We start from the raw sequence: 22,409 nt of genomic DNA, 5'->3' as shown, positions 1-22,409 counted from the left end.
CCCTAGAATTTTGGTCTATCATCAAGCCATCAATCTGAGGAAACCCTCTGGTCACTGTTGCTTCAAATACCTACCAGTACACTAGCTCATTTTTCTTTATAGAAAAAAAGAAAAAAAAAAATCCAAGCACTTGAACTTGTCATGGAACCACAGGGATGCTATTTGCTCTGACACGATTGATCGCTGACTTACCTGACATAATCCATATTGTTCAAGTCACATCATTAATAATCTTCATCAATATTCATCTTTTACATCATGCATCAGGGGTTGGAGGGCAAGAAAAGAGATGGTTGTCGGAAACACTTTATTTGTTTCCAGTAACACCAGTGCGGCACAGCACATTCCTCAATATAATGCTGATATATAGAAACTCTGCAAGCCTCAGCTATATGTACAGAGGGGCTCGCCTCACCACCTGCCTCAGGAGGTACTGAGGTGACCGCCGGCCTGCATGGGCCAGCCAGAGAAGAGTCTGTACCCGTCAACTTGGCAATAACTGTTGTCTCTTTTGTTTTCAGGAGTTTTTCTGAAGCACCAAAATATTGTACGTACATCGAAATTCAGCTTGCGAGTATTTTTGAAGAGGGGAAAAGGTGAATGAATGAACAATTGTAAGCAAATATCATTACTATATATATTGAAAAATTTGAAATGCATGTACCCGACTTTAAAACTGTTTGTAGTGGAAGTAGTAGCAATAGTAATAGTAGGTAGCAGCAGCACTAGTAAGTGGCAATAAAAGTAGTGGCAGCCAGCTTTGTTAAATAGACACTTCCCGCACTGGCAAGGTGGCAATGAACGGCCCCGAGACACACTGACTGACGCTGGTGATCTCTAACAACGGTGGAGAGGAGTAATAAACACATTACAGCTATCAATCACCAAGACACTCACCCAGCCAGGGGAGGACGGCCCAGCCTCCTCTGGCCACACACGAGGGCAGGGCCGACCAGAACATATATTATATCATCCTCCTCCTCCTCCCATCCCTCCCTCGCCACAGCTCATGGAGGCTCAAGCGGACCCCCACAAGAGGAAAATAAAGGTCAATAAGGTCACTACTCCTGCAAGACTCTGGACAGAACAGGCTACATGACTCCACAGGTTGTCCTGACGCGGGACATTTTCCTCGGCTTTCCTCCCTCAGCAAGAGTCTGAACATCCCTTCATCTTTGCCTCCAGGCCAGCCGAGTCCAGAGTCCTCCCAGCACTCCAGACCACCACAGTAACCCTGTTGACAACAACCCGTCATAAATGCGACGGCTGCACCACCCCCAATGTCATCGCCCTGACCAACACACACACGCCCCGCTGCAGCCTCACCATCACCAATGCCTCAAGACTATGATTCTTAACAGCAGTGGTGGGCAGTATGTAAGTGCTGTGGGAGGACTCACTGCTGTCTGCTGGCTGGGCACGGATGGCTCTTGTGAGTTGCCTCCAGAAAGCTCCAAGAGAGTGGGAGAAAAGCTACAACATCCAGCAATACACTACAAGAATCATATATATAGGTATATTCTCTACATCATAAAATACACTGTACAAAGCTTGAGCAAAGAATATTAGGCTGATTTTGGTCTCCAAGTGAGGAAAAGCCTTCCAGCTGACCATTGAAGAAGTCTCTGTCTGACACACACACACACACACATACACACACACACACCTCTGGCCGCTGCTGCTACGTGCCTCCAGGCTGGCCTCGCTCGCTCACTCCTACAGAACATCCTCGTCCTACAGGATCCAAGACATTGATGGGGAAGTGAAAAAAAAATAAACAAATAAAAAAGGCTCATTCTTAAAAGGTACAAAGTCATGCAAGTACAAGCTGTAATGTAAGATTCTTGACATTTTTTTCTTTTTTTAATATTTAAACATGGATAGTTTTCTCTAATGCCATTCAATTTTTATTAGTGGGTGAAACTCATTATGGTCGGTCATTTAATCTTTTTTTTCTCGTTTTTGAGTTGCCACAAAGGAACATGACACAGTGCCCTCCCTCCCTGCCCCCCCACCCCTACACCAGCCATGCCTCACCCCAAGCCTTGCCCTACAGCCTGCCCCTCCTCCCCCGCCTCTGCCTCCTGTATCCTCATGTGGCCGGGAACTGCATTTTGTACTCTGTGCTCACCACTACAATAAAAATAAATTCACTTATCACCTACGCCAACAGCTCCAGGCTACAGCTACTCTCCGCCTAACACGTCAAAGTAGAACAGTAATATCTACACACACGGCCACGCTTTACTCGGGGACACACACACAAGCACTCATTCATTAACACATGCATTCACAGTTACTAGGAAATCCCTTTTAACTACATATAAATATCAACTGCCCATCTGTAGAATTTTCCTTCCGACCGCCTGGCAGGAAGGAAATTTCCTGACAATGGTAATATTGACTATAGAAATTTGCTAATGGAATAATTTTTTCTTTTGCAGTAATTCGTAGACATTCCTCCCACGAGTGGAGAACTTTGTGCAGTGACACCAGCCCCTGGCGCCCACTGCATCCCTGACACCAACAGGTATGCTGCTCACACCTGCCACACCACCAGGCCTGACACGCACCCCAGCCATCCATGACACACCCGTCCAGCACACCCTGACACTCTGAGCACACACCTCAGGACACACACCACACTCAGTCTGCACACATCACCTCACATTCCCCTGCCTGACACACACCTGACCCCAAGCCAACACCAAACATACACGTTGCTGTACAGATCTTTCCCTCGCTCCCCACACACCACAGGTTGTCCCACTGACTCCTCCTTGCCTGCTCGGCCGCCCCAAGCAACACAACACAACACTGCCCGTGCCGTCACATTATTCAGAGAAAGCAATTTTCCTACAACAAAGAGATGTTGTCCGTGTGTGAGGCGGAAACCTTGTGATTCTGCTTCTTGGTGACACCCAATGTTCCGACGGTTGTGATTCAGCTGACACACACACCGACCATCCTTTCAGTGTCAGCCTGATGCCCCGGTGCTTGTGGCTCAGCACTGACTGGCATGGCCGCCACCACACATTTATGTGGTTGGTGAATGTTAGTAAACACAAATTGTGAACACATGCTTTACAGCAGTGAATTGGTGAACTACAATGAACATTCAATTTCCAAACACTGGTGTCCACAAGTATGTGTGTGTATGTGTAGTAATGGTGTTGGTGCAGAGGAAGCTTCACTACACATCCCCGTCACTCGGTCACTGCCAGGCGGTGCCAGCACTTGAACATTCAACTTTGCATGACACTGTTCTAAGCATGGAACGCGCTTGCTTTACACGAATGATTTGTGTATAAAAGGGAACTACAACTGTTAAAGTTAGGTAGTGATGTCTGAGTAATGTTTGAGAAAAGCCATATTATGTTGTCCACAAGTTTAGTTCAGTAGAGACTAAGTTGTCACCTGAGAATGTCTGTGGCTCCATCGTGGTGCCAGCAGCCGCCACACTCACAGCGCCTCAGGAGGGGCAGCGTGAACATGGCAGAGTTAATGAACAGAGGCTGAGACCAGCAGCCGGCAACACCGGCCTGAAGGTGAAGTGAACCACTTTGTTGACACCCACAGCAGTCAATAACTACCTACACCCAGCCCACCTGCCTTGTTGCCTGTGCTAACACACAGTGTGGGTGAATATTGTGTTGCTTATGAAATAGCAAAATCCCTTTCACTGACAGTCAGTTCCAGAGCTGGAAATGAGGAAAACTTTGGGCAAGTGTTGTAAATACAGTATTAACTAATCCACTAGGAAATCTCTTCACCTCCAGGAGTCCTTGTAACATTATCTAATTAGTCTTTGATGAACACTTGTGACACCTGCTGCTACACCCCACCAAGCCTCCTCCTGCCGGCCCTCACAGCCTGGCCATGGACCAACTTCTCTGCGCTGAAACGTGTGTAATTCAGCACAGCCTGAGCATGCACTGGACACATGAGCACCAGCTAGTACCCTCCCAGAGGGACCTTTGGAGCTCACTTAACCAATGTGTAGGTACTGCTGGGGCTTGACAACCCCCAACCCTTGCTCAAGAGGAAACAGTAACACTCCTTGTCAGACGAAAAATCTTTTGGCAAGAGTGGGACTTGAACCTCAGCCTGCCAGGCGTCAGTCAGCCACCCAGGAGGCCGTGAGGAGTGAATGCACTGGCAATCAAAGAATCTACAGATCAACTGACAATGTAAGTAAGCAGACCATCCCTTGTTCCATAATTTTATCTACACTGACTATTAACTTTTGTGTCAGCAAAATCACATGAAAACCTTTTGTTTATTTTAAGTGGGTTGAGCGTGTCTGCATGGTGGTAGTGTGGAAACAGTAAGGACACCCACGAGTGGCTGGCAACACTAGTGTGGGGCGGGACGGTGTGGGCTGACTGGCACTCGTGTAGCAGCATCTCGTCCTCACAGAACCCCAATTCATCATTCCCATATTTTTTTTCGTCCAAAACGGCCTTTCCTAAATTTTTCCACATTTTTGTAAGTCAAGAAATGTATATTTTAGTAACAAGTCTTTCTCCTCAATTCAAAATTTCACTGAAATAACATCTCAATTTAGCACGAAATCCATCTCAAATGAGTTGGTAACTACCAAGTCCCTACAACAAAGTAACCCCGGGCATGGCCATCAATGTAGGCCACAGGTGTTGCCACACAGGTGCTGCATCACCTGTCACAAAATGCAACATACATCAGGTGATGTCAGCTGGAGACCACATCAATGTGTTTATGTAATATATCATTAATGGTGGATTCTCGTGTTATTTAAGTGATATATAAACTACACCGTACATTTGTCCACTGATAAGCTGGTACACTTCATTGTAATACACAGTATATTGATCTCTGATGGTCAGTCTAAACAATAAACACCCAACACGTCATAGCAAATCACAACTGGCAAGTTCAACGATATTCGTTTCAACACCAGTTCTAACGCACTCTCAAGCACGCTGGTTGGTCACCACCTCGGCCAGGGCCGGGCCGCGCTGATGCGCTGGGGACATTTTATTCCTTCAGTGATGTGTGTGTTGTTTTGAGATAGTTCAATCTTAAGTTGTTAGCATTGAAGTACTCATAGTACTGCAGAAAAGTTACACACACATTGCACCACAAGGATCAAATATATATCTATATAATGTATTGTATCCTACATTACTTTACCAACCCTTTGGGTTCATTTGATAATATGCCTCTTGTGACTGTTGTCTAATATCACAAACTTTCAGTTTCCACACCAAGTCTGCTGTCGACCTTTAGTCACTGCGACACAGCAGACACAAGGTGTGCAGGACAGTCACGCTGCGCTGGCTCATCGCCCACACACTTGTTGCAGCAAGTGTCATCCGTGTGGGGTCACTAGCAATGATGAAATCTTCACAACACTTTCCTTCATGAGTGGCACCACACAGTGATGGACACACCTCCTCAGCCACACCATCACAGGCTAGACATGTTGCCAGGAGGGAGTGGCCGGCCGCTACTGTGTCAGGTTGTCACACAGCACACCACCACATTGACATCAACACCACCAACACCTTCCTCCATCAGCCACACACACTACACTACCCAGTCAATATAATTTAACTAATTTAGTGACATAAGTCAAATAACTAAAATTCCTAAATACAGAAACTATAACAAAACATAATTTGTCTGATAATTAGTTCAGCATTAATCTACATTATTATTAATATTATAAATACCAATATATCTGTACAATTCAAAAGTTTTAAACTCATCATAATATAAAATTTCATGGATTTTGGTAATATAAAGCAATTCTGACAATGGCCGTGTTACCGTTCGACACACTCCCTCGGGGGACACACTCAGCACACTGCATCACACTCCCAGCGCAACACTGCTACTCAAGTCATCAGTGGCAATTCTTTGTCTGTATGATTTTGAGAGTATGGCATCCATTATATGCCATGCCATGTACTCTGTGAATGCTAGAGATGCCACATGACCCAGACCTCAAGTTTGGTGGCTTACAATGACAACTCCATAATGCTCTGCGTCCGTGGTGGCTGGATCAGTAATGTTGATTGACCTACACGTGGTCCACCAACCGATCATAAAGTGAGATAATTCTATTAAAGCATTAGTTATTTCCTTCCACTCAACACTGTACACGCGGCTAAATGCTGTCCCTCGGTGGAAGTGTCTCTCTCTTTCTCACTAGTGTGGGTTGGATAACTATGGTTCGTATACATACAATACATATTCAGAGAAGTAATAAAGAGTAGGACTGCATGTACAGAATCTGGCTGGAGAACTGAGTTGCATTCGACACAAGTACATAAGTGTAACCGAAGACTCCTATAAACACCTAGGCTTCCATTTTACAGGCAACATCGCTACTCCGGCGGTAAGCTCGAGACCACAAACACTTAGGAACACAGCACAGTCCTCTTGTGTCACTCTACACCACCACCACTTCACAATCTTACTGGTAGGGACCCACCACACTTCCCACTGCTCCTCCCCACCACTAACTCTCCTCTACTTCACAGGGCAGTGGTGGAGGGCCAAGGACTCTCACCCCAGTTTCTCCTCCTCCTTCACCTTCTTCAGGGACAGTGACGGGAGGTAGGGAGGCGTGGAGGGGTCGGGCGATGAGGTGAGGAGAGTGCAGGAGAGACAGGACAACTTGGGTAACAGAAGAGCAAGGACACGAGAACTCATCGCTAAGTGGAATGACAATGAAGTAAGTTTGTGGTCACCTTTTGGAGCGACTGTCAATAATTAGAGTTTGGTTGGGCATTCTCTTTGTAACATAACCTCATTCTTTGCCTCTCTCTCTGTGTGTGTGGTATGTTCTCTATCTTTGGTTGGGTATTCTTTGTAACATAACTTAAGCCCTTATCCCACTCTCTCTCTGGTATATCCTGCACATTCACTATACTGGTCTCACAGAAGCTTCCCTTTACTTATTTCTCCTTCTCCTCCTTCACTCCTACACCATTACATCATCTTCATCTATACTGTCAGAAGCTGGAGGGATACATTGTGATATTTTTTGTCCAATTGAAATATCAGAAAAAATGATTTACGTACGCATTGAAATTTAGTGCACATGTCCCCTGCACACACCAGCTCTGTCACTATCTCTCCATCCAGACATTCAACATCACCTCCTCAGCCATCCACTCACATCACCAACACCTCACTGGGCTGCCTACTCTATCTCCACCTCCCCACCAAACCTTTAATGCAACAAACAGGATTCTCTCACTATCCAATTGAAAATACTTGTGTTAAAACTTTGCTAATATATATGTCTATGATTTCAACACACACCTCTCAAGTACATCATAATAAGGCTTGAAACTCCCTGGAAGCTAAAGGTGAACACATCTTGTGACACTCGACAGCAGCACACGACAGGGGAAGAGTCTGCAAGCTGTGGGTACACGGCTACGCGTTGGTGGGACAGTGAGGGGAGGGCGACGATGGAGACGTGTTTGGTACAGTTTGGTGCAGGTCGTGGTGCATCCCGGTCGGTTCGTTGTCGGGCACCGGCATGCGTGACACACGGCGGTGCAGTGCGGCGCTGCGTGGGAGACGGGGCCGCCAATGCTGGTACTCGTGGCACACTGGTTCCGTCCCCTCAGCTGGGAATCTTAGGGTACTAATAACTCTAAGCATTTTAACCGGACTAAAAATTTGGATGCTGCTTCAGTACTGCGTTCAGGCTCCATCTTTCACGGCGGGGAGCTGCACAGCGCTGCACAAGACTCCACCACACTGGGTATGCCGATGCACAGTACATTACACAATGATAATTTTGATTATCAACTCAATCATTACCTCCCAGGCTGATGTGTCAATCCTATCACAAAATATTGATTCATATGGATGGGTGAGTGAGTAGGCGGCGCCACAGCTTGCACGTCGCTGGTGAGGCGTCAGAAGGTTCTCGGAGGACACAGACTACTTTCCAGTGAGTGCAAGAATGGTTAATTAAGTCTCCTTTTCTCAAGGACACCGATAAGCTTCAGCTTCACAGTTTTGCTCTAGAGTTCGTGAGGGACAAGAGGCCGTGCCCCAAGAGCACCCGCTGCCTGTGCTGACTGCAACCACTGGAAAGTTTTAACACCTAATGCACAGCTGGAGTGCATGGATGGCTTGAACACCTGTAATTCTGTTTCCCGCTAGAGCCCGCATGCTCCCTCCGACCAGCAAGGGTCACTCCTGCTTGAAGGAGTACGAGCACAGTTTGGTCTGCAGCTCGGTCAGGAGGTGCGGTGGCAGGATCTCCTTGAGGGAACTCACGTTTTCCAGGTTGTCAAAGTTTGACACGTAGTCCAGCAGCTGCGTCAGGACATCGATCTCCACATTGGAGAGGTCCTCGGAGAACAGCTCGTATAGTGGGGACTGGGAGCTCTCGGGGGAGGAGGAGGAGGTGTCCGAGTACGGGGATGGGGCGGCCACGGGGGAGGGCAGGGGCATGTCCGCTGTGGTGAAGACTGTGGGCTGCTTGTGGGGGATGCTGGGCGAGGGGCTGGCCGACGGGGGCGTGTAGGGGGCCACGGGGATCATGTGGGTGCCGGGCAGGGGTGGCATCATGTCCGGAGAGGTGGAGTGCATGGGAGACATGGCAAGGGGGTCATGAGGTGATGCGGTGGGGAGGAGGTCACACGAGTCTGTGGACTCCATGGGGGAGGCAGGGTAGTTGGGGGAGGTGAAAGGGGGATGTGAGGGCGAGGAGGTGAAGTGGTGTGTCTGTTGGGGCAGCGAGGGGCTGTGAGGTAGGTGGTGGTGCTGGGGCATGGACTGGGGCTCCATCTGAAGCTGTTGTGGGAAGTGTGGCGGGGGAGGGCTGGGGTGCAGGCCGGGGGACATGGTGCTGCTGGAGAGAGGGGAGGAGATGTCCTGCAAATCCAGGTCATCCTCCACCCGCTCCTGCTTGACCTCCACCATGCGGCGCTTGGAGGCGCTGCGGTGGTGATGGTGGTGGTGGTGGTGGTGCTTGCTGTGGTGGCTGCGGCTGGGCTTGTGGCCTGGCCCCGGGGTGGGCTGCTCCAAGGGGCCAGTGGTGCTAGAGGTGTTGCCGGCCCCGACCTTCTTCACGATCTGGATGATGAAGGGCAGCAAGGAGGGGGCGCGCATGTGGATGGAGGACCCGTGCATCTGGTCCATGATCTTCTGCATGATCTTCTGGTACGTGTGGTCACGTGCGCCGCCCGTCGCCTCCAGCCGGGCCCGCTTGTGTGCCGCCTCGGTCTGCAGGGCACTGTCCCCTTGCAGCTCACACTCCTGCTTCACCTGCACCTCCCCAAGGCTCCCTTCACCGCTGCCAATATCCTCGTGCCCACTCAGGCCGGCCATGCCCCCCACCGCCCCCTCCTCCTCGTCCTCGTGGTGGTGGTCCTCGCCCTCGTTGGTGTCCATGGGGGAGCCGGCGCCGGAGGAGGAGGAGGACAGGCCGGGCTTGCTCATGAGGGTGGACAGCGTGGGGATGTTGGTGGTCAGGCTCTGCTGGATGCGCATCTGACACGTGCGCTCCGCCAGCTCCCGGATGTCAGCCAGGGAGACGATCACCTTCGGGAACATGAGAGCAGACTGTTCCTTGTACTTCCAGCCCACGTACTTGTGCAGGACGCGCGTGTAGCGGTCCTGCAGGGCCTGTATGGTCTCCTTGGCCTCCAGACCCATCAGCTCAGGGGAGTAGAGGGCCACCAGGATCAGGATCATGGCCATGGTCTCATCTGGACACACCTGCTGGAACTTTTTGAAGAAGCTCTCGACGCGGGACATGAGCTCCGCCGGCACCAGGCGCTGCACGTTCTGCGAAGTCACGTTTGGAATGAAGCCAGTGCGCTTGATGGCCATGCCCGGCCAGCGCCCAGACTTGGAGTCGTACACCACGGAGCCCATGATGATGCAGGCCGAGGTGATGGCCGTCTTGAGCAGCAGGGCCTGGTCACTGCTCGGCAAGTCCGCAAACTCCCGGAATAGAGAGAAGAAGTAGCCGACCCTCTTGCAGAAGGTCATCCAGGGAGACATGACTGACCTGGCGCCCTCCTCCTGGGACTCCTCCTGGTACGGCACGTCCTGGTACGCCTTCTTGTACAGCGAGACGATGATGGAGATCTCCGTGCTGTCCTCCTCGCTCAGGGTGTACTTATCCCCCACCGACGTCATGTTGACCTTCTTCTGCTCCTCTTTGGTCTTCTTCTCCTGCCGCTGCTGCATCATCTTGCGCCGCTCATCCTCCGTCATCACCCAGCCCTTCTCCATGCCGATTGACAGACATTTGTGGAACCTGCAACAAGACATTAGATGAAGGCACCCCACACTGGTCACCTTTCCCACTCATCACACCACAAGACACTACATGAACACATCCCGGTCACCTTCCCTGCCCTTCACACCACACCACCCTGAACCTGCAACAAGACATTAGATGAAGGCACCCCACACTGGTCACCTTTCCCACTCATCACACCACAAGACACTACATGAACACACATCCCACTGGTCACCTTCCCTGCCCTTCACACCACACCACCCTGAACCTGCAACAAGACATTAGATGAAGGCACCCCACACTGGTCACCTTTCCCACTCATCACACCACAAGATACTACATGAACACATCCCTCTGGTCACCTTCCCTGCTCATCACACACCACCCTCAACACTCGTGGAACCATACATATGTTCCCTCCCTTCAACACCCATTAACAGCCTTTGTCCACTCACCTGCAGTACTGGCAAGACTTCCTGGAGGAGACCGCAATGACACACTTCTTCTCGTAGGGACATGTGAAGCCTCGGTGGGCGTTGTTCTGCACCGAGCGCCGGAAGAACGCCTTGCACGAGTCACACGAGAGGCCCCCGAAGTGCATGGACTTGGCAATGTCGCCACACACCCCGCAGGCCTTGGCTCGCCCCAGGCTGTGGAGAAAGAAAGGAGTGTTAGGAGCCTGGTGGAGGAAGGACAAGAGGCTATGCAGTTATCAACACACCCAGGAGTACTACAAGTGTTCCTGCATACCTATTCCTGCACATTAGCTCGTGACTACTGGGAATGGATGGAGGATGAAGGGATGGCATTGTGGAAAGTTTAGTAAATGGCTGAATGTGCATTATTAGAGAGGACAGGAGGAAGTGGTAGACGTAAATAAATGCTTCAAATTAAATAAAGTAAATAAATATAGGAGTACGCAGAACATAAGACGGAAGTGGTAAAAAAAAAAATAAGAAAGTACCTAAGTAATGAGAATAGGAGGAAGATAAAAAAAGAGTAAGATCGCAGTGTTTACGTAAAGAGATAAATGAAAGAAAAACTACAGAATATAATATAGGAACAAAAGAGCAATGATGAGAGAGGAAATTAAAGACAAACTACACATTTCTTAAGAGAGTCAAAAGTGGCAAAGAAAGAGAAGCAGTGATGGAGAAGCAGTGATGGAGAAGGTCAGAAGGGAAACTAAAGCTGGGAAGTAGATGTTGGAGGAAGCAGGAGAAGGAGGAAAATGGTATAAAGTTAAAGAAAGAGGCAGGAATGGAGGAGGAGGTCAAGCAAAAGAGAGAAGTAAGAGGAAAACTGTAATAATGAAAAAAAAAAGGTGCAAAAAGGGAGGAGATAAAAGATGGGAGAAATTGCAGGAGAGAAAGTAGGAGAAATATCAAGAATGGAGGAGATAAAAAGGAGAAAGTAGGAGAAATATCAAGAATGGAGGAGATAAAAAGGAGAAAGTTGGAGAAATATCAAGAATGGAGGAGATAAAAGGGAGAAAGTAGAAGGAGAAATATCAAGAATGGAGGAGATAAAAAGGAGAAAGTAGGAGAAATATCAATAATGGAGATAAAAAGGAGAAAGTTGGAGAAATATCAAGAACGGAGGAGATAAAAAGGAGAAAGTAGGAGAAGTATCAAGAATGAAGGAGATAAAAAAGTAGAAAGTAGGAGAAATATCAAGAATGGAGGAGACAAAAAGGAGAAAGTAGGAGAAATATCAAGAATGGAGGAGACAAAAAGGAGAAAGTAGGAGAAATATCAAGAATGGAGGAGATAAAAAGGAGAAAGTAGGAGAAATATCAAGAATGGAGGAGACAAAAAGGAGAAAGTAGGAGAAGTATCAAGAATGGAGGAGATAAAAAGGAGAAAGTAGGAGAAATATCAAGAATGAAGGAGATAAAAAGGATAACGTAGAAGGAAAAATATCAAGAATGGAGGAGATAAAAAGAGATAAAAGATGAGAAAAATGCATGAGAGAAAGTAGGAGAAATGTCAAGAATGGAGGAGATAAAAGGAGAAAGCAGGAGAAATATCAAGAATGGAGGAGATAAAAAAGATAAAAGATGAGAAAAGTGCATTAGAGAGTGTAGGAGGAGGAGAAGACATTTTGACCAGACGTAAAGAAAGTAAAGGACGAGAACAGCTTAAAGAAACAAAGATGAAGGTGAAGTAAAGGTCAGAGGGTGAGGAGAAAGAAGATGAAGGTCAGGGATGGGTGGAGAGAAGAAGAGGAAGAGGGAGAGGTTAGGTTAGTGTGTTGCATATTCAGTGTGGAAGAAACAAGGAGTGGAGCCAAGTGGTAAAAGGTTGTGGAGGAGGAGGAGGAGAAGTAAAAGGTTGAGGAAAAGAAGGAGGAGAAGGAGGAGGAGGAGAAGTAAAAGGTTGAGGAGAAGGAGGAGGAAAAGAAGGAGGAGAAGTAAAAGGTTGAGGAGGAGGAGGAGGAAGAGAAGGAGGAGGAGTAAAACAAGGCTGAGGAGGAGAAGGAGGAGTAAAAGATTGAGGAAGAAGAGAAGGAGGAGTAAAAAGTTGAGGAAGAAGAGGAGGAGGAGGAGGAGAGTAAAGAATAACAAGCAAGATACAAGCTGAAGACTAAGGAAAGGTGAGAAAATATGGACATTAGTATCGAAAGCAGAGGTCAGAATATAAACGGATAAGAAACAATAAAGCAAGAAGAGTGAAGGAAAAGAGCATGGAGTGAAATGTAGAAGAAGGGCAAAGAAATTAAGACCAAGAAGAGATGAGAAAATATGAACATAAGTATGGAAAGCAGGAAGAACTTGTAAGGAGAGATAACAAAGCAAAGGGAATGAAGTCAAGAATGGGAAGGGAAAAATAACAAGATGAGATGGAAAATAAGCCCAAGAATACGAGATAATGAGAGACTTACGAACATTAGTGTGGAAGGCAGAGGGAAGAACTTGCAAGGAGAAATAACAAAGCAAAGAAAAGGGAATGAAGAAGAAGAGGAAAGGGGAAAGGAAACAACAAGATGGAAAATATGCCCAAGAATACAAGAGAATGAGAGAGACTTACGAACATTAGTGTGGAAGGCAGAGGGAAGAATTTGCAAGGAGAAATAACAAAGCAAAGAAAAGGGAATGAAGAAGAAGAGGAAAGGGGAAAGGAAACAACAAGATGGAAAATATGCCCAAGAATACAAGAGAATGAGAGAGACTATACGAACATTAGTATGGAAGGCAGAGGGAAGAACTTGCAAGGAGAAATAACAAAGCAAAGGGAATGAAGAAGAAGAGGAAAGGGGAAAGGAAACAACAAGATGGAAAATATGCCCAAGAATACAAGAGAATGAGAGACTATACGAACATTAGTGTGGAAGGCAGAGGGAAGAATTTGTAAGGAGAAATAACAAAGCAAAGAAAAGGGTAGTGTGTGGAGTGGAAATCATGCAAAGAGGAAGAAAAAGAGAGGAAAGGAAGGGAAGGATAGATGTGGAAGTGTGTTGTGAGCAGAACGTGAGAGGAAGGGATCGAAAGAGGGAGGAAGGGAAAGACAGAGAGAGGAGGGGAAGGAAGGAAGGATAAATATGGTATAGTGTGTGGAGTGGAAATCATGCAAAGAGGAAGAAAAAGAGAGAGACGGAAGATAAGGATAAGTATTGACTATAATTTGTGGACAGGGAACGGAAAAAGGGCGATAACGAGAGGTGACTGACCCGGCGAAAGTGGGTGGGAGAAGGGTACGGAGGATAAAGAAGGGGAGCTAAAAACAGCCGATAATGACAGCGAACAATGCACACGGGCTAAAATAAGGTAATAATGAGGAAATATGGGAGGAGGGGGAACGGCGGAAAAGAAACAAAGAAAATGGAGTTAGGGGCTATGAGAGGGGTGGACTATGATGTAATTGAAGACTTATAAAAAGGAGAAAATGTAGGATGGAGAGAATAATGAAGGAGGAGGAGGAAAGTAGAGAGAAAGAGAATAGTGAAGGAAAGTAGAGAGAAAATAGTGAAGGAAGAGAAGGAAAGTAGAGAAAGAAGGGAAGAGAAAATGAGGAAGGGAATAATGGAGAGAAAATATAATGAAAGGGAAGAGAAAGAAATAAAGTTTGAAGGAAGAGAAAGAATAATGAAGGAGGAGAGTAGAGAAAGAGGGGAAAAGAAAGGGAATATAGAGAAAATGAGGAAGGGAACAATGGAGAGAAAATATAATGAAATGGAAGAGAGAAGTTGAGTTTGAAGTTATAGAAAGTTCAATAAATGGATTCCCACATATAATATTACTTTCCTTCTTTCCTTCATTCATTTAGATTTCTCCACTCCTTTCCCTTCCCTTCCTCCTTCCTTCCTACATTCATTTGCATTCCTTCTCCTCCTTGTTTAACTTCTTTCTTTCTTCTTGTTTCCCATTTTCAACCTCCTAACTTTCCTCTTCCTTATCTCATTTTATTTCACTTACTTGCATTTCCTTCTTCAGATAAACTTCTACTTCGGTTTTCATTCATTCATTCGTTCAATCTGTGTGTGTGTGTGTGTGTGTGTGTGTGTGTGTCGCCCCCCCCCCCCTCCCTCACTCTACCACCCTTGTTAAGCCCAGGAAACCCTCCATTAGCGGCCTGTTTCATCGTCTTGGGCCTCACGCGTCTACTACACCCAAATGTACTTAGGCTATACACCCACATACACTCTCTCTCTCTCTCTCTCTCTCTCTCTCTCTCAATATTGATAGTTTGGTAGTATAGCTGGTGCATGCTTTTCTCTTCCTCCTCTACTTTCCTTCCTCCCTTGGTAATACTGATGCACATATACTCTCCCTCCCTCTATCCTCTCCTTGCGTACTGTACAAGGGCAGAGGGTAGAAGGAACGGAGGAGGAACAGAGCATAGGAGGAAGAGGATGTGAGCATAGGAGGAGGAGGAGGAGAAGGAGTAGGCAGTAGTGATGGAGGAGGAAGTAGTGGTGACGCAGAGGTGTAGAGGGTTGAAGGAACGAAGGAGGAACAGAGCAGGAAGCGGATAAAAGCACAGGAGGAGGAAAACGTGGTGGGAAGAGAGGAGGAGAAGGAAGAGGAGGTAGTGGTGACGAAGAGGTGCAGAGGGTAGACGGAGGAGGAGGAGGAACAGAACAGAAGAGGATATGAGCATCGAAGGAGGAAAAGGTGGTGGGAAGAAGAGGAGAAAGAAGAGACACTTGTGATGGAGGAGGAGGTAGTGGTGACGAAGAGGTGTAGAGGGTAGAAGGAACGAAGGAAGAACAGAGCAGAGGAGGAAGAGGATATAAGCATAGGAGGAGGAAAAGGCGGTGGGAAAAGAGGAGGAGAAGGAAGAGGAAGTAGGGCTGAAGGGGTGACGAAGAGATGTAGAGGGTAGAAGGAACGAAGGAAGAACAGAGCAGAGGAGGAAGAGGATATAAGCACAGGAAAAGCTGGTGGGAAAAGAGGAGGAGGAGAGGGGGCAGAAGTGATGGAGGAAGAAGAAGTGGTGACGAAGAGGTGTAGAGGGTAGAAGGAACGAAGGAGGAACAGAGCAGAGGAGGAAGAGGATATAAGCACAGGAAAAGCTGGTGGGAAAAGAGGAGGAGGAGAAGAGGCAGAAGTGATGGAGGAAGAAGAAGTGGTGACGAAGAGGTGTAGAGGGTAGAAGGAACGAAGGAAGAACAGAGCAGAGGAGGAAGAGGATATAAGCACAGGAAAAGCTGGTGGGAAAAGAGGAGGAGGAGAAGAGGCAGAAGTGATGGAGGAAGAAGAAATGGTGACGAAGAGGTGTAGAGGGTAGAAGGAACGAAGGAGGAACAGAGCAGAGGAGGAAGAGGATATAAGCACAGGAAAAGCTGGTGGGAAAAGAGGAGGAGGAGAAGAGGCAGAAGTGATGGAGGAAGAAGAAGTGGTGACTAAGAGGTGTAGAGGGTAGAAGGAACGAAGGAAGAACAGAGCAGAGGAGGAAGAGGATATAAGCACAGGAAAAGCTGGTGGGAAAAGAGGAGGAGGAGAGGGGGCAGTATTGAGGAGGAGGTGGGTAGTGATGACGAAGAGGTGCTAACAGAACACACAAGCACTGCCGTGAGTTAGGTCTTCCAGCCTCTTGCAGATTGCTCTTACGTTCTCCTCTGCCTTTACTACTACTACTGTTATTCTTCGTCCTTTTCCCTCATACCATCTTACTGCCTCTCCCTCTCTCTCCTCAATCTTCATCTCTTCCTCATTTTGTCATAAATAGAGAAGGAAAGAAGAAACGCAAAGAGATAAGATGAAACAACTGTGTGAAGCCTTGCCAGACGTACACCCTTGCCTGCCTGCCTTTCCTCCTCCTCCTCCTCCTCCTCCTCCTCCTCCCCCTCCCTCGTTGCCTGTTTGCCTCCCTGACGCATCGCAACAACCATCTAGAGAGAGAGAGAGAGAGATGGGGGAGGGGGGATTGGTCTGTCTGGCTGTCTCGAGTATCTTAACTCCTCTTCTGTGTCTTCTTGCAAGCACTTCTCTTTTCCTCTTCTTGCTCTCCCCCTTCCTCCTTCTCTCCCCTTTCCTCCGTTTCTTTTCCTTTCCTCTCTCTCTCCCCTTTCCTCCGTTTCTCTTCCTTTCCTCTCTCTCTCCCCTTTCCTCCGTTTCTTTTCCTTTCCTCTCTCTCCCCCCTTTCCTCCGTTTCTCTTCCTTTCCTCTCTCTCTCCCCTTTCCTCCGTTTCTTTTCCTTTCCTCTCTCCCCTTTCCTCCGTTTCTTTTCCTTTCCTCTCTCCCCTTTCCTCCGTTTCTTTTCCTTTCCTCCTCTCTCCTCCCTTCCTCCGTTTCTTTTCCTTTCCTCTCTCCCCTTTCCTCCGTTTCTCTTCCTTTCCTCTCTCTCCCCTTTCCTCCGTTTCTTTTCCTTTCCTCTCTCTCTCCCCTTTCCTCCGTTTCTTTTCCTTTCCTCTCTCCCCTTTCCTCCGTTTCTTTTCCTTTCCTCTCTCACCTTTCCTCCGTTTCTTTTCCTTTCCTCTCTCTCCTTTCCGTTTCTTTTCCTTTCCTCTCTCTCCCCTTTCCTCCGTTTCTTTTCCTTTCTCTCTCCCTTTCCTCCGTTTCTTTCCTTTCCTCTCTCTCCCCTTTCCTCCGTTTCTTTTCCTTTCCTCTCTCCCCTTTCCTCCGTTTCTTTTCCTTTCCTCTCTCCCCTTTCCTCCGTTTCTTTTCCTTTCCTCCGTTTCTTTTCCTTTCCTCTCTCTCTCCCCTTTCCTCCGTTTCTTTTCCTTTCCTCTCTCTCCCCTTTCCTCCGTTTCTTTTCCTTTCCTCTCTCTCCCCTTTCCTCCGTTTCTTTTCCTTTCCTCTCTCCCCTTTCCTCCGTTTCTTTTCCTTTCCTCTCTCTCCCCTTTCCTCCGTTTCTTTTCCTTTCCTCTCTCCCCTTTCCTCCGTTTCTTTTCCTTTCCTCTCTCCCCTTTCCTCCGTTTCTTTTCCTTTCCTCTCTCTCCCCCCACCGGCAAAGGACGAATAAGTTTCATTATATCAACAAAAAGTAATTATCTTGTACGGTTATGTTGTTATTAGTAGCAGTAACATCATCATCATCATCAATAGCAGTAGTATAATAGTTCTTTAATGATGGTTACTTACTATCATTATTTTTCCGTTATTTATTCACTATTGTAACCATTTTTTTATCTTTCATTATCTACATTTTTCTCCATTTTTTTATCATAATTTTTTTCGTTCTTTATTCCCTATTGTAACCCTTTTTTTTCTTCCATTATCTACATTTTTTCTCCATTGTTTGTTTACTATCATTATTTTTTCATTCTACATTACATATTACGTTTTCTTTTATCTACTACCTATCATTTTTTTTTTCGTTCAACATTCCCTATTACGTTTTCTTTTATCAACTACCTATCATTTTTTTGTTACTATCAATATATTTTTCGTTCTACATTACCTATTACGTTTTCTTTTATCAACTACCAATCCCCCCCCCCCCCCATAGTAACAATTGTCCCCGCCAGTCAGACCGTTGACGTGATGGCGTATCGTGTCTCTCTGATAGGAAATGATTATCTTGTTCCTTTTTTACTATTTTCTATTCCTTGTTTCACAGCTGTCAGGAGGGAAGGGAAGGGAAGGAGGGGTAGGAAGGAGAGGGAGGAGGAGGGAAGGGAAGGGAAGGAGGGGTAGGAAGGAGAGGGAGGAGGAGGGAAGGGAAGGAGGGGTAGGAAGGAGAGGGAGGAGGAGGGAAGGGAAGGGAAGGAGGGGTAGGAAGGAGAGGGAGGAGGAGGGAAGAGGAAGAGGAGGATGAGTGTCAACGTGTTAACTGACATGTAACCTCTCTCTCTCTCTCTCTCTCTCTCTCTCTCTCTCTCTCTCTCTCTCTCGTTACATCTTATATCACACAGAAGCGAAAACTAAATAAAAACACAAAACACTTAGGAAAAACATACAGTAAATTCACATCAACTTTACCAAATGCTAATGAAAGATATATTACACACACACACACACACACACACACACACACACACATTATTATTATTAGATTGTTGAGTGTCCTTGTAAAACTTAACACATTTTAATCCTTGAAGATAACACTGATAAACACTGATAAATACACATAGTTAATATCCGCGTGAGTGTGTGTGTGTCTGCGTTACAAGTCCAAGGAAAGATTTTTTTTTTTTACTTTTTTTTTTTATCAGGCGAGTCAGGGAACTGAATCAAGGTTGGCCGACACACACACACACACACACACACACACACACACACACACACACACACACACACACACACACACGAACCAGGAAGGCGAGTCAAAACAAACGCCTTACAATTACTTGGTGATAGTCGTGGTGGTGATGATGATAGTAAATGCTGTGATAGTGATGATGGTGGTGGTAATAGTGATGGTGGTTACTGGTCAAGAAAGATGGTAAGGGTGATGGTAGTGGCGGTGTGCGGTTGGGTTGAGAAGTGGTGTTGATGAAGAAACTGTTGGTGACGATGATGGTGGTGGGTGTTTAGTGGAGGTGATGATGGTGGTGGGTGGTTAGTGGTGATGATGGTGGTGGGTGGTTAGTGGAGGTGATGATGGTGGTGGGTGGTTAGTGGAGGTGATGATGGTGATGGGTGGTTAGTGGAGGTGATGATGGTGGTGGGTGGTTAGTGGAGGTGATGATGGTGGTGGGTGGTTAGTGGAGGTGATGATGGTGGTGGGTGGTTAGTGGAGGTGATGATGGTGGTGGGTGGTTAGTGGAGGTGATGATGGTGGTGGGTGGTTAGTGGAGGTGATGATGGTGGTGGGTGGTTAGTGGTGATGATGGTGGTGGGTGGTTAGTGGTGATGATGGTGGTGGGTGGTTAGTGGAGGTGATGATGGTGGTGGGTGGTTAGTGGAGGTGACTGGTGGTGGTGAAGGCTGATAAATAAGGTGAGTTTGTGATAGGTGAAAAAAATAGTGATGGTGGTGTAGATGGTGTTGAAGGCTGATAAATGAGGTGATAGTGTTTGTGATGGTGAAAAAATGGTGATCAGGTGGTAGGGTGTAGAGGTGATGCTGGTGGTGATGAATAATGGTAATAACAATGCTGGTGATAACAAAAAGGTGGTGAGTGGTGATGACACTACTGGTGATGATGGAAAAAAAAAAAAAAGTGGTAATGAACTGAAATGCGGTGATGGTGGTGGTGATTTGTTGGTGGTGATGAGTGGTGATGAGTAATGATGATAACAAGTGCTGGTGATGACAATACTGGTGGTGATGGTGATGCGGTGATGATGAGTGATGAGGAATAATGGTGGTGATAGCAAAAAGGTGGTGAGTGGTGATGACAATACTAGTGGAGATGGGAAAAAAAAGGGGGGGAGGGTAAGAACTGTGATGATGGTGGTGATGAGTGGTGATGGCAACGGAGGGTGAAAAACGGTGATGTCTGGTGGTGGCGGCGGCGGCGATGTCAAAACACGGACGGTCATTCACCCAACACCACAACCCCGCCGGCAGCCGACCTCCAGAACCCAAGGGAGAGCGAAAGAGGGAGGGAGAAGGAGAGGAGAGGGAGGGAGGGAGGGAGAAACGGGGGTCGTGGAGTGAAGGGTGAGGCGGGCAAGAAAGGGAGGCAAAGGGAAGGTGAGGATAGGTAAGGGGTGGGGAGGAGGGGGAATGGAGTAGGGAGTTGAATGGGAAGCAATGGGGGAGGAGGGGGAACGGGTAGAAAGATGAATGGGGAGAGGGAAGGGGAAGGGAGGAAAAGGGAAAGAGTGGGGAGGAGGAGGCAAGGGTATTATGAATGGGGAGAGGGGGAGAAGGGATGGGGAAAGGAAAGGGGAGGAAAGGAAGGGATGGGGGGGAGGAAAAGGGAAAGAATGGGGAAAGGGTGGGGAGGATGTGGGGAGGAGGAGGAGGAGGAGGAGGCAAAGGTATAATTGAATGGGGAGAGGGGGAGAAGAATGTGGAGAAAGGTTGAGGAATGGGAAGGGGGAGGGGGAGAGGAAGGGGGGGGGGTACTTGTTGCACACCACGCCCTAGATATCCTACTTCCTGTCCGTGTGTGTGTGTGTGTGTGTCCAGCCAGACCTTCCAGACATACCTAACAAAATCACCCAGTCATCCTCTCTCTCTCACCTATATTCCTGTGCTACGCCAAGCCGTTCTTCGCCCTACGATCATTTATTTTCACATCACGTTCTCACATCATCACTTACCTGTTAGACTAAAAATAAAAAATAAATAATAAATAAATAGACCCACACTCTTTCCATTAATGACCAAAAAGTAGTTACCACCCTACTCCCTTTCCTCCTCTTCTCTCCCTCTCTCTCCTCCTCCTCCCCTTTCCTATAACCTCCTTTCTCCTCTCCCTCTTTCCCTCTCTCCCTACCCTTTCCTAACCTCCTTGTCTCTATTCAAATACCTCCCTCCTTCCTCTCCCCCTTTTCCTAACCTTCCTTCTCTCTACTTCCATCTAACCTCTCTCTCTCTCTCCTACCTTACATTTCTATACTGTCAAATAATTCCCACCTATCCCTCCTTCCTCTTCCTCTTTTTCTCCGTTTCCCTCTCCCTCCTCCTTTTCTTACCTCCATCTCTATCCATGTCTCTTCAACCTACTACTCCTTCTTCCTCCTCCTCCTCCTCCTCCTCCTCTCCCCCGTCCATTTCTCTACTCCCATTTCCCATTAATTAATATTCTGCCCTCGCGCCCTGCCCCCAGCCTCTCCCCTGTCTCCCGCCGCTAGGATGAACTACACGTGTACAAACAGGTACCGTAAGACAGCCCCAGGGAAGGGTATGCAAGGCTCCCGACCCAGACCAGGACCAAGAGGTTGTTGATGAGGATGGTGGCTTGCGGCGCAGGCAACAGATGGCGCGCATGATAATGTATTCCCGTTTTTTGTTTCCCTTACCGGGGTGACTGAGTGATAATTGATGGGGATGATTTGATGTTTGTGGTTATTAATATTATTTGGGGGAGAGGATTAGGAGGAGAGGAGCAATAATAAAGGGGAGGGGGTGCATACTTTCGTGTTTTTTTTATTTACTATTTATCTTTTGTTGTGTTTGAGTAAAAGGTGATGATCGATTTGCTTTAAAGAACTTTGTGACTAATGATGATAGTAATAAATTGTTTGGTGATTAGTTTTGTTTGTATTGTCCTAACGAATTGCTGACTGGGTTTGTTTTTCTTTTGTTATTGATTTGTACGTTAAGTTAGTAGTAGTAATAGTAGTAGTAAAAGGAAGAAATCATATGGAAAGAAAAAAAATACAGCAGGATAAGGAAAATAATGGATAAGAAGAAATAAAAAAAATAAAGAACAAGGAGGAAAAAGAAACAAGACAAATAATGGAAAACAAGAAAATGGAGAAGAGGGAAAAAAATGAGGAGTGAGATGAGACACGTGAACAAAAAAAAAAAAAAAGAAGGGTTGAAAGAAAGACAATTAAGAGGAAAAAGAAATAAGAAGACCAAAAAGGAAAACAGGAAAATACGGAAGAGGGAAAAAAAAGTGAGAAGAGGGATGAAAAGAGAATTGAGGACAACCAGAAAATGAGGAAAAAAAAAGAAAGATAAAAAACACGAAAAAAAAAATATCCTTCACCACCAATAATAAATCTCACCTGTGGACGACAAGACAGGTAACACACAAACGCACTCTACACTCACTCACCTGTTTGGGGAGGTCGGGGACTCGCTGGAGACGGGGGATGGGGGAGAATGAGGGGAATGGGGGGAGGGGAGGCGGTG

At 47.0% G+C, this 22,409-nt stretch overlaps 1 protein-coding gene across 2 annotated transcripts in view; it reads right to left on the bottom strand.

Annotated features, from left to right (window-relative positions):
- Positions 1-293: 293 nt before the first annotated feature.
- Positions 294-22,409, bottom strand: part of LOC127004998 (transcription factor HNF-4 homolog) — a 93,089-nt gene continuing 70,973 nt past the window's right edge. For both annotated transcript variants that reach the window (XM_050873422.1, XM_050873421.1), the window contains exons 4-6: positions 22,333-22,409; positions 10,723-10,917; positions 294-10,282 (exon numbers count right to left, since the gene is read on the bottom strand). The exon at positions 22,333-22,409 is cut by the window's right edge and continues 93 nt beyond it. In XM_050873422.1, the coding sequence (XP_050729379.1) occupies positions 8,203-10,282; positions 10,723-10,917; positions 22,333-22,409 (2,352 nt within the window). In that variant the 3' untranslated portion in view covers positions 294-8,202. The remainder of the gene's footprint in view (positions 10,283-10,722; positions 10,918-22,332) is intronic.

This window comes from Eriocheir sinensis, chromosome 29, assembly GCF_024679095.1.
Source record: "Eriocheir sinensis breed Jianghai 21 chromosome 29, ASM2467909v1, whole genome shotgun sequence".
Classification (NCBI taxonomy): Eukaryota; Metazoa; Arthropoda; class Malacostraca; order Decapoda; family Varunidae; genus Eriocheir; species Eriocheir sinensis.
The sequence above is the reverse complement of the archived record's forward strand: the minus strand, read 5'-3'. Positions and strand labels throughout refer to the sequence as shown.